The following is a 13,100-nucleotide window of genomic DNA, read 5'->3' as shown; positions in this document are numbered from 1 at the left end:
TTGAGCATGTACTCAGATAGGTGTCAGTATGTGCATCTCAATTTTAAATGTACTAAAAGAAGTAAGGTTGAAATAGTGGTCAATAGAGTTCAGCAATCACATTTCTGACCTGCTTCAACTATTTGTTCATACCTACAAAATTATCTGGAAGATATTACTTCTGTTATTAAAACTGAATGTGGAGAACATTAATGAATCAGATACTACAGCAGTATAGCTTAGGTGTATAAAATATGCATCATTCCAAAGCATCATTAAAAGCATGCATTTAACATACTAATACACATCCTTGGAAACAGTAACAGGAAACTTGGAAATGGCAGAGATGCTTAATGACTTCTTTGTTTGGGTCTTCACCGAGAAGTCTGAAGAAATGCCTAACATAGTGAATGCTAATGGGAAGGGGGTAGGTTTAGAAGATAAAATAAAAGAAGAAAAAAATAAAAATCATTTAGAAAAGTTAGATGCCTGAAAGTCACCAGGGCCTGATGAAATGCATCCTAGAATACTCAGGACAATAGAAGGAGGTCTGAGCTCTAGCAGTGGTCTTGGAAATCATGGGAGATAGGAAGATCCAGAAGAACTGGAAAAAGGCATATAGTGCCCATCATAAAAAAGGGAAAATTAAACAACCCAGGAAACTACAGGACCAAGTGTTGTTTAACTTCTGTGCCAGGAAGATAAGAGCAAGTAATTAAGGAAATCATCGTAAACACTGGTAGTGGTAAGGTGTTAAGAGAATAGCCTGCGTTGGATTTTGTAAAAACAAATCTCCAAACCAATTCGATAGGCTTTCTTTGATAGGATAAACAGTCTTGTGGATAAGGGAAGAAGCGGTTGGATGTGTATAACCTAACTTAGTAAGTTGATAGGCTGCAATGATATTCTTATCAAATAAATTAGCAAAATACAGCTTAGATGGTGGCACCTGATAAAGGTGGGTGAAACGCTGGATAACCATTACTCAGAGAGTAGTTATTAATGGATCCCATCCGCTGGAAAATATAACAATGGGTTGTCTCAGGGATCTGTTATTGGGACCGCTCTGTTCAATCAAGCGAACTTAGAGACTGGTAAAAATATTCTTGTGTAAGTCTGAAGATGAATACCAAACTGGGGAGGAGAGTTGCACAGCTGCTTGGAAGATAGGGTCATAATTTAAAAGATGCTGGACAAACTGGAGAAATAAGTCTGAGCGTAAAGGATGAATTTGAATAAAGAACAAATGACAAAGTCTACACTTAGGAGAACAATCAGTTTCACACATACAGAATGGGAAGAGACTGTCTAGGAAGGAGTATGGCAGAAAGGGATCTAGGGGTTATAGTGGACTGCAAGCTAAATATGAGTCAACAGTGTGATGTTGTTGCAAAAAAAGCAAATATGATTCTGGGTTGCATTAACAGGTGTGTTGTGAGCAAGACATGAGAAATCATTCTTCCGCTCTAGTCTGTGCTGGTTAGGCCTCAACTGGAGTATTGTGTCCAGTTCTGGGCACCACATTTCAAGAAAGATTTGGAGAAATAGGAGAGGGTCCAGAGAAGAGCAATAAGAATGATTAAAGGTCTAGAGAACATGACCTATGAAGGAAGGCTGAAAGAATTGGGTTTGTTTAGTTTGGAAAAGAGAAGACTGAGAGGGGACGTGATAGTAGTTTTCAGGTACTAAAAGGGTGTCATAAGGAGGAGGGAGAAAACTTGTTCATCTTAGCCTGTAAGGATGGAACAAGAAGCAATGGGCTTAAACTGCAGCAAAGGAGGTTTAGGTTGGACATTAGGAAGAAGTTCCTAACTGTCAGGGTGGTTAAACATTGGAATAAATTGCCTAGAGAGGTTGTGGAATCTCCATCTCTGGAAATATTTAAGAATAGGTAAGATAAATGTCTATCAGGGATGATCTAGACCAGTGGTCCCCAACCTTTTTTGTCCAGTGGTCGCGAGACGAAGGACCATGGCAGTGGTCGAGCATCTGCCGAAATGCTGCCGAAATTCGGCGGCATTTCGGCGGCAACGCCTCTGGATGATGCTGCTTGTTGGCGGCAAGAGCCATCATCAAGAGGCATCGCTGCCGAAATGCCACCGAATTTCGGCGGCATTTCGGCGGATGCTCGACCGCTGGTCAGGACACAGGCTCATTTAGATGTCCCTGTGGGCACCACGTTGGGAACCCCTGATATAGACAGTATTTGGTCCTGCCATGAGGGCAGAGGACTGGACTCAATGACCTCTTGAGGTCCCTTCCAATCCTAGAATCTATGAATCCTATTGGATTTAGTGAACCTGAAGTACTGGTCACAATTCTCAACAATGAATCACCATCTTGTGCAAAGAGAAACAAACATTTACTAATCAATAACATAATAAAAATGAAAATAAAATAAAAATGAAAGCATAATTGTTATAATAAACCTTTAAAAATACAGTTCCATTTGGTCCAATAAAATATGTTACTTCACCCACTTTTTCACCTCCTATATAGCAACCTCACTCTAGATGAAGAAATAATAGGAGCATGTTAAATGAGCTAAAATATAAAAATCTCTCAGCTGGATTGAAACGTCTTTTTGTGGCTTTTTGGCTAATATTCTAAAATGATATCAATACAGGAATGAAGAAAAAGATAGATTTCATGTAGTCTTTAGGGGTCCATCTGCAACATCACAAGATCTGTTATGCTTTTTGAAAGGAAGTATTATTTATGGAAATTAAATATAAACAATAAGAATGAAGAGCATGAAAAGAAATGTGAAAATATTAGAACCACACACCAAACTGACACTAGTGATTGAGCTGTACCTGCCAAAATTATTTTCCTTAGCATCTCAATTTGTACTTGAGTCATAATCATGCAATACCCTGCAAGTCTACTACATTCCATCACTTTCTCTGAGAATGAAAGAAGCAACAAAACAGCACCTAGTTTGCATTATTATAGTTAAATGAAAATGATCACGGTGTTCAAGTGTGTGAAACAACGCCTTTTGTGCTGATTAAATGCCAAAGCACAACTGATGTGCCGGAGGAATCTCAAAAGCCTTTATTACTAATAAAAAACAACAAAGATATTATCATTATCTTATTGAATAATAAAGACTAATTCAATGTTTTATTAGAAATAAATTATTTCTAACAATTTCATGGTAGAAAGGCTCTATTTATTTTACCATAAGCATAATAGTCAATATGTACCTTGTACTCAGCTGGACCCTGTGAGCTGTCAGGTTGGAAGGCAAGGGCCGCCTTCTGAGAATAATCCCACCGAAGCAGGAAACAGCTGGAAGCAATCAACAAGCTCAGCTATGTAGGGAAAACCTTGCTTCAGTAAGAGTTTGTATTGTGATTTAAGAGAATGGTTTTGCTTTCATTCTAATTAAAATATACTGGTTGTTTTGGGGAACAGGTAAACCCTTTACTTGCTTAACATCCTGAGGAAATGTGAAACTGCGAATTTTAATGATTTTAAAAAGGTAACATAGGGTATGTCTACACTGCAATTAAAAACACACGGCTGTTCCATGCCCACTGACTCATGCTCCCAGAGCTCAGGCTAAGGGGCTGTTTAATTGTGGTGTCAAGCATCAGGCTCCAGCTTTCCAGGTGATGGAGGAGGGGAAGAGGGAAGGACAAGGCCATGCTGCACTTCAAAACTTATTTATTGAATGCCAGCTTTCTGTTGCTTGGGCAGTCCTTGGGGGTGGAGTGGTTGGGTGCTCAGAGGCCCCCTACTGTGTGCTTGTGCGTTTGGGTGAGGAGGCTATGGAACTTGGGGAGGAGGGCAGTTGTTTACACAGGGGCTGCAGTGGTGGTCTGTGCTCCTGCTGCCTGTCCTGCACTTCAGCAATATGCCGGAGAATATCAGTTTGATCCTCCAGTAGCCTGAGCATTGCTTCCTGCTTCCTTTCATCACACTGACACCACCTATCATCTTGATCCTGCCACCTTTCTTCTTGCTCTCGCCACCTGTCCTCACATTCATTTTGTGCTTTCCTGCACTTTGACATTGTCTGCCTTCATGCATTCTGCTGGGCTCTTTCAGTGTGGGAGGACTGCATGAGCTCAGAGAACATTTCATTGCAAGTGTGTTTTTTTCGCCTTCTATTCTTCGCTAGCCTCTGGGATGGAGATGATACAGGGAGCATTGAAACATTTGCAACTGCGGGATGAAAAAAAGGGAGAGTAGTATTTAAAAAGACACATTTTAGAGAACAATGGTTAGAGTCTTTCGTGGTGAACCAAGCTGTTAACATTACATAGCACGTGTGCTTTCTTTACAAGATCAGATTTTGCCTCTTATATTGAGGGCCTGCCGGTTTGGTGTGAGAGATCACACACAGAGGGTCGATGAGCAATAGAATTCGGCTTGCAAGCAGACATGGTAAGCCACAGTCTTTTGGCTTCTTTAACATTCATAACATGTGGGAATGGTTTCAAACAGCAGCACCCTAATGTCCCATACCAAGCAGCCATTGGGTTGGCCATTTAAAAGGAGGGGCTGCGGTTTTTGGGTTAACATGCAGCACAAACCCAACTAATCCCCGCCACACACACACACTATTCTCTGGGATGATTTCTTCACCTGTCTCACCACTGCGTGGCGCACAGTGGGGATGATTTCTGTTCAGCCACAGGCAAACAGCCCAGCAGGAACAGCCACCTCTGAATGTCCCCTTAATAAAATTCCCCTATTTCAACTAGGTGACCATGAATGATATCACTCTCCTGAGGCTAACACAGAGAGATAAAGAATGGATGTTGCTTAAATGCCAGCAAACACTGGGACCATACGCTGCCATGCTTTGTTGTGCAATGATTCCAGACTACGTGCTACTGGCTTGGCATGGTAATGGAGGATGGAATAAGGCTGCCCTCCCCAGAAATCTTTTGCAAAGGCTTTGGGAGTACATCCAGGAGAGCTTCATTGAGATGTCCGTGGAGGATTTACACTCCATCCCCATATACGTTAACAGACTTTTCCAGTAGCTGTACTGGCCGTGAAAGCATCCTAAGTCTTCAGGGGAAATTAATAATTAAAAACGCTTGCTTTTAAACGATGTACAATATTTACTAAGTATCAGAGGCGTAGCCATGTTAGTCTGGATCTGTAAAAGCAGAAGAGAGTCCTGTGGCACCTTATAGACTAACAGACGTATTGGAGCATGAGCAAGGAAATGCATCCGACAAAGTGGTTATTCACCCACGAAAGCTCATGCTCCAATATGTCTGTAAAGGTGTACGGCCGGGGCTCAACCCTCCCTGGGGAGGAGGGGAGCCACACCGGCCTCGATACGCATCGTCTAAGTCAGCCCCTTTCTTCAGGGCTGAGCGACGCTGCGCAGTCACTTGGAGCTCCGGCCTGCTGCTATAGGGCGGGGCAATAAACACAAAGTTATCAAGGCTCAGGCCCTCTTGGTTCAGGGCTGAGCAAACAATAGTTCAGGCAGCTCAGGTCCTTTGGTGCAGGACCAAGCAGTGGCACAGTTAAAGGGGGCCCAGCCCTTGGTTCGAGCGGGGCAGCAAACACAACGTCACAGAGGCTCAGACCCTCTTGGTTCAGGGCTGAGCAAACAATAGTTCAGGCAGCTCAGGTCCTTTGGTGCAGGACTGAGCAGTGGCACAGTTAAAGGGGGCCCAGCCCTTGGTTCGGGCGGGGCAGCAAACACAACGTCACAGAGGCTCAGACCCTCTTGGTTCAGGGCTGCACATACAATCACTCGGCTTAATGGCCTCCTCAGGCCGGGGAGAGGGGGACTCTGCCACCCGAGTAGGGTGAACGCAGGCCCACCCACTCCGCTGCGTTCCAGCCTGGGGCCCTTGTAGCGGTTATCACCGATAACGGTCAGTGGGGTTCCTGGCCGCAACACACTGACATGGGTTAAGGTATACTTGCAGCCAGACTGGAGTCGGCTGCCCCCGGGCTACTTCCAGTCTCCTCCTCTGGGTCTACCTGATCTGTGGCGTCAGCCCCTGGGAAGTCCAGTAGCATGGGCCCCTCCAGGCTGGGGCTGGGCGGTAGGTCCGGCAGTACCTCTGGGAAGTCCAGCCAGGCCTGCTCCGGGGGTTCCTTGGGGTAACAGCAGGGATGGGGCGCTTTCCGGGCCGGGCATCCCCCCTCGTCGTAGCGGGCACGTGGAAGCTCCGGCCAATCAGGGCAACGGCCCTGGGCCTCAGCAGCTTCCCAGTCACAAGCACCCTATGGCAGGTCTGCTCCCGACGGCGGCTGGGCTTCAACTGAGTGCTGACGGCAGGCTTTTATACTTCCGGGTCGCCTCCTAACACTCTGAGGGGCGGGCTCACTGCTCTGTGGCCCCGCCCCCTTAGGTGTCTGACGGGGCTTGACCCTCCCTGGGGAGAAGGGGAGCCACACCACCTCGCTACAATGTCTATTAGTCTATAAGGTGCCATAGGACTCTTTGCAATATTTACAAAGGTACACTCACCTTCTAGGTGCCCACCGGGAGCCCGCCTTCCGTGGATTGGGAGGGTACTGGCTCTAGGGTGATAAACCTGGCTGTCGGGGAAAATGGTTTCTCTGCTTGCTTGCTGTGCGCTATCTTCAACCTCCTCATCATCATCCCTGTTGCGGGAAAATCCATTGATGGAGTCCATGGACAGGGCTGAGGTAGTTGTAGGGGAATCCCCTAGAATGGCATGCAGCTCATCATAGAAGTGGCATGTCTGGGGCTCTGACCTGAAGCGGGCGTTTGCCTCTCTGTTTTTTTGGTAGGCTTGCCTCAGCTCCTTAAGTTTCATGTGACACTGCTGCGGGTCCTTGTTATAGCCTCTGTTCTTGATGCCCTTGGAGATTTTTTCAAATGTTTTGGAATTTCATCTTTTGGAACAGAGTTCTGATAGCATGGATTCATCTCCCCATACAGCAGTCAGATCTAGTACCTCCCATTTGGTCCATGCTGGAGCTCTTTTTTGATTCTGGGACTGCATGGTCACCTGTGCTGATGAGCTCGCCATGGTGGCCAAACAGGAAATGAAATTCAAAAGTTCGCAGGGCTTTTCTTGTCTACCTGGCCAGTGCATCTGAGTTGAGACTGCTGTCCAGAGCGGTCACAATGGAGCACTCTGGAAAGCTCCTAAAGGCCAATACCATCAAATTGCATCCACGCTACCCCAAATTTGACCCAGCAGGGTCAATTTCAGTGCTAATCCTCTTATCGAGGAGGAGTACAGAAATCGATTTTAAGAGCCCTTTAAGTCAACAAAAATGGCTTTGTTGTGTGCATGGGTGCAGGGTTAAATGGATCTAATGCTGCTAAATTTGACCTAACCTGTTAGTGTAGACCAGGGCATAGTCTCATTCAATGCCTCAGTCAGCATCTAGTTGTGGTGTGGAGCTAGCTCAAGCTCAAACCGGCTATACTGAGATGGTGATGAGTGGTTGGGTGAGGTAACTAGAGGAGACAGAAGAAATAACATCAGTTCCTTTAATTGAGTAAGTGCTTCTGTCATTGGGGTTTGTAATTTAGATATTATTCTGTCCCTCCAGCTGTTGCTGGATGATCATAATACAGAAGTAAACTAGTCAGTTTTCATCTGTCTGTATCTAGCCAGGAGTTTGCAGCCTCCTATGCTATATGTGGGTCTTGCTACTAGTATCCAAACTCTTGTCAGCTCATGATTAGATTATTGGAATGTGCTCTATATTGGACCACTTATAATAATCAGGGCAACTGAAATGGTGCAGGAAGCAGCAATTCACTTACTGAATGGGGCATCTCGCTGGGTGTATGTACCATTAGTACTCTGGGATCTGCACTGGGTGCATATCGGTCTCCAAATGGAGTTTAAGTAACTGGTTATGACCTGGAAAGCATTAAATAATCTGGGAAGTGCCTACTGGGAGAGTACAGTTCTCTTCCTGTGACATATTGTCTCAGCTATGGACACTGGAAATGCTCAAAATAAATCCCCTTTCAGAGATGGAGCTGCTGGGAGTCCACATGGGTGTTCCAGGACTAACCAGTGCCACCACCGTCTTGATCCAAAATAGCCCATATTTGGGAACCTCTAGAAATTCTGAAAGAGCCATCCATTTGACAGGGTTCTGGTAGAGGGTTGGGTGAGAAGGAGCCTTTTGTTGTTTGTTGGCTAACTGCCCAAGTAAAGTTAGTTCTCTGTTAATGTTTGTTTTTTAATGCTGCTGGAAGTATTGTATTGATAATTGAATTGTCAGGGTGCCTAGATCTTTTGGGTAGGTATATTTTTATTTTTAAATATAAAAGGATAAAATAAATAAAACAACTTACAATTTAAACTCCCGAACCTTCTAAAGGATCTTCCCACTTGGACCATCTGAATGGAGTCCCATCCATTTTACTGAGGCTCTATGCAGGCAGATTCATTAGCAGGATCAGGCTCAGATAGTCAATATTTAGGAAAAGGATGAGAAATAAGATGTAACCAGTTTTGTAAAACAGATTGTATAAAGTTGAGTGCACGTGGCCACACAAAGCACAATAATTTGGCGGTGTGCGTCCATGTACCGAGGCTAGCGTCGATTTCTGGAGCGTTGCACTCTGGGCAGCTATCCCGTAGCTATCCCATAGTTCCCACAGTCTCCCCCACCCATTGGAATTCTGGGTTGAGATCCCAGTGCCTGATGGTGCCAAATAACAGTGTACGAGTGTAACTGGGGTAAATGTCGTCACTCCATTCCTTCCTCCGTGAAAGCAACGGCAGACAAATCATTTCACGCCCTTTTCCCTGGATGCCCTGGCTAGACGCCAATAGCATGGGAACCATGGAGCCGTTTGCCTGTTGTCACTGTCACCAGTATGTGTACTGGATGCCGCTGACAGAGGCGGTACGCAGCACTACACAGCAGCATTCATTGCCTTTGCAAGGTAGCTCAGATGTTACCAGTCGTCTGTACCCGTCTGCTGGGCCATTGTAAAATTGATGGATGAATGGTTAATCAGTCGTTCTGTACCGTCTGCTGCTGTCATGGGTGCTCCTGGCTGGCCTCGCTGAGGTTCGGCCGGGGGTGGCAAAGACAAAAATGGGAATGACTCCTGAGTCAATCTCTCCTTTATGGTTTTCTAAAAATAGAGTCAGTCGTGCCTAGAATATGGGGCAAGTGTAGTAGATAACCAGTGTATCAAAGATCAGAGAGCAACAGTCCGCTCCGTGTCAATCCCGCGAAAGATGATAGCTGCATGCCAGTCTAAGGGGATGTCCTAGCACAACCCACCCGTTGCTGTCCCCCCCCGTCCCCCAACTTCCATGGGCCTACGTGGCAGTGTCCCCATCATTTGTGTGATTAAAGTAATAAAGAATGCAGGAATAAGAAAACACTGACTTTTTAGTGAGATAAAATGTAGAGGGAGGCAAAGCCCTCACAGTGCTAGATAGTCACAGGCAGGACATTAAACGGGTGTGGGGACAGGAGCCTCAGCAATCCCCATCGCTATTATAGCCAGCGGCAGTACAGAATCTTTTCGGACCATGAAAAGGGGGGGAAGAACTCAGCCGCCCAGTTGCTATTGAAGACAGTTACCGCAGCCAATTCGTCCATCTACCCGGGAATGACCGGGAGTCATTCCTAATTTTACACGCCTCCCCCAGCCGACTCATCTGAAGGCAGCAAGAGCACTACACAGATGATGAGGACAGCTAAAGTCTTGTAGGTTCATACCTGCCACCAGGGAGGGGAGGAGAGGCATGCTGCTGTGCAGTGCGCCACACGCATCTACCAGCAGCAGCAGTAAGACATAGGGTACCATATAAAAAGTCCAGAAACAAATTTTTCCCCCTTTTTTCACGGGGGGGCGGGGGTGGAGGTGTAAATCTGGGACGACATAGTACTCGAATACACGCCAGACAATCTGTTTGACCCTACAGCATGTGGAGCCTCAGCCAAAGAATGCAAATGCTTCGGAGACTGCGGAGACTGTGGATAGGCTTGGAGTCCTCAGTACGCCCTCCCTCCAGGAGCGTCATTTGAATCTTGGCTTCGTTATGCTTGTCAACACAGCCTGCGCTGTGGACTCTTACATAGCCTGGATGATTTTTAAATATGCTTCCTCATTTTGTCTCTGTACGGAGCTGGTGATATGAACAGTATTGTCTCCCGATACAGCCAATCAGATCCAATATCTCCTGTAGTCCATGCTGGACTTCTTTTGGATTTGGGACTGCATTGCCACCCGGCTCGAACAGAAGCCTCCACGATGGCAAACAGGAAAATGAAATTCAAAAAGTTTGTGGCTTTTCACTGTCCTACCCTGCCCAGTGCATCTGAGTTTCCGGATTGCCCTGTCCAGAAGCGGTCCACAAGGTGACTGTGGGATACCGCCCGGAGGCCAATACCGTCGATTTGCGGCCACACTAACCCTAATCCGATACAGTAATACCGATTTCAGCGCTACTCCTCTTGTCAGGGAGGAGTACAGAAGCCGGTTTAAAGAGCCCTTTATATCGATATAAAGGGCCTCATTTTGTGGACGAGTGCAGCGTTAAATCGGTTTAACACTGCTAAAATTGGTTTAAACACGTAGTGCAGACCAGGCCTGAGTGGTGAACATCAGTATGAGTCATGTTACTTTAAAGATTTCATTTTTAAACATGCTTGTAGATCTTAAATTTGTGGAGTAAGGGTTTTTTGTTCCTCTGTTCCTTTTATATGTACTATATTTTATTGGCCACATCCCAACTATTTCTTTAATATTGACATTCTCCTTCTTCCACATTTTGGTTTGCACTTTCCATAAATACCATTATTCTGTGAAATACAAATACCACTAAATATCCACACACACATCAGCAGTTGCATCAAATAACTTGAAGTTGGTGTAATGGGAAATAGACAACTGGACCTACAACCTGGACTGGTGAGGTATAAATCTTTCAAGCCAAGAGTACAGTATGTTGAAATGTTTTAGAATTTGACCTAGTTGTAGCGTGTCATTGAAGTTCTGCTCAAGATAAACTGCTACTTCAATTTGGGGACATTCCTCAATCCAGTAATCGCATCGTTAATTCCTACATTGTTTGAGTTTATCAGCAGTCCATCAAATTGATAAGTCTTTGCCAAGCTGAACAAGTTTTATGGAAAACATCTGACATAATGGAGAGAGAGAAGAATCCATTTGTACTGTATCATGCAATAAAAATGCATTAAGTGCAAAATTGTATCGTTTGATAAGAGTAAGAAGAATAATTCTGTCCCAAATAGAAATAGAACAATATTTTTCTTTTAAAGTATGAAATCTGTAAAAAGATTAATATATGCTTGCAAACGTCTTAGTAGAAATCTGTGTTCTTTTAACAAAGTGCAACACAATTAATACTCTATTTAAAATAGGATGATAGTAAATGTTATATCAACAATTTATGAATACATGTGAACAAATGAATAGTTATAATTAAATATTGGAGGCTGTTGTACCACGGTTTTATAAGGATTATATTTAAAGAGGACTTTCTAGGACAAAAAGGGGAGAACTAGAAAAAAGAATCTGCTGGTCCCATTAGCCACCATATAGCCTGACAGATATCTGATCTGTATCTGCTCTTATTAACATCTGGAAACAGAATTATTGATTTCAGGCATATGTTTTACTAACATTCTTCTACAACATGAAGTATCAAACTGCTACTGTATGAGATATTATAAAGAAGTTGAGGCTGTTCCAGCATAAGCCTGAGAGTTACATCCCTTGCAACTTTGACTGGAATTGTTCTTCAGGCTTCATTTTTTGAGCTTACTCGCAAACTACAGTAGAGCTCTTTATAATTTAAAACAAGGAAGTAATCCAATTGTTTATAGTCATAGGATTTTAAAATTACACTTTCTTGATATTTTGACCAATTTGTGTCCCTGTTACTTACAAGTATTGTTTTATTATATTTTGTATATGTATACACATAAAATATAGAGGTTTTACATTTTTTTAATATAAAATAATGTTATTTGCATGCTTTGACATGGATGTAACTTTCACAACAGATGCCAGTGCATAAAATATATTCTTTGACAAATCTGTCATGTCAAGTATTAACATACTCTACTAGAGAAAATCTAGCTGAGTAGCAAAATGATTCTATTAAAATTTTGAATCATCAGTACTTGTTCTTTGTCACTGCTGCTTCGTTCTCCATCACAGACATTAATGGCTAACATTTTAGCTATCAAAATTCTGGCAGAGTGGGCACAAGGGACTTAAATGATGCAAGAAACCTTTTCTATAAGCTTTTGCCTCCAGTACGGAGGCTGGGCACATTGAGAGCCCTTGTGTTCAGGAATTCCAAAGCTCGGGGTGCACAGCACTTTGCAAGTTTGGGCACTAAGAAATCAAACCCAGTCAATTCAATGTCTGAATGTTTTGTCTGTTCAGTATTTTGTTGCTGAGTCATTGTTATCTGTAATGGTCCATATTGTCAGCAATTTCTAGTTAAGAAAAAATTCTTTTTTTTTTCCAGTGTGACAATGCAAAAGGACTTAAAGCCTTCTATGATGCAATAAAATATGGACCTAATCATCTGATGGTTTTTGGTGGAGTATGTGCAACAGTCACTTCTATCATTGCTGAATCCCTAAAAGGATGGAATTTGGTTCAGGTAAGTCATGACATATAATATATTTGACTAGTGACTGTTTAAATTCTTTAAAGAAATTATTGGAAAATTAATAACTGTCAAAAGTTTTGATTAATGCTTTGCAAAATGTTAAATGTGAATAAATATACAATAACTTTGAAGGTCAATGAGGTTATATATAAAAAGGACAATCATTTCTAATACTAATTTGAAACTTTAACTTAACACTTTCAGGGATTGGCATGTTGAGGCTTCAAAAATATTATAAAGCTGTTCAGAATATTTGTGATTAGAAATTAAAAGTATTTGGTTTACCTGGTTTGTCCTGGCAGATATTTATTTACATTTTATGTGATATATGCCTGAATTTGTAAGATTAATGAAATACAGTACAGAGAGATCATTCAAGCAACTTAGTGTACTAATCTAGTGGCTGATCTAAAGCCCAATAAAGTGAATAGAAAGACTCCCTTTCATAGAATCATAGAATATCAGTTGGAAGAGACCTCAGGAGCTCATCTAGTCCAACCCCCTGCTCAGAGCAGGACCAAA

The 13,100-nt window shown here is 43.3% G+C and overlaps 1 protein-coding gene and 1 pseudogene across 1 annotated transcript in view; one reads left to right on the top strand and one right to left on the bottom strand.

The window, feature by feature from the left end:
• GABBR2 (gamma-aminobutyric acid type B receptor subunit 2) overlaps window positions 1-13,100 on the top strand; it is a 926,530-nt gene that overhangs the window by 192,921 nt on the left and 720,509 nt on the right. Inside the window, exon 2 of the mRNA XM_075062656.1 lies at window positions 12,432-12,569. Coding sequence (XP_074918757.1) covers window positions 12,432-12,569 — 138 coding nt within the window. The remainder of the gene's footprint in view (window positions 1-12,431; window positions 12,570-13,100) is intronic.
• LOC142046421 (uncharacterized) lies at window positions 3,648-5,982 on the bottom strand (annotated as a pseudogene).

The sequence above is a fragment of the Chelonoidis abingdonii genome, chromosome 2, assembly GCF_003597395.2.
Source record: "Chelonoidis abingdonii isolate Lonesome George chromosome 2, CheloAbing_2.0, whole genome shotgun sequence".
NCBI lineage: Eukaryota > Metazoa > Chordata > Testudines > Testudinidae > Chelonoidis > Chelonoidis abingdonii.
Note: the sequence above shows the minus strand (reverse complement) of the source record. Positions and strands in the feature narration are given on the sequence as shown.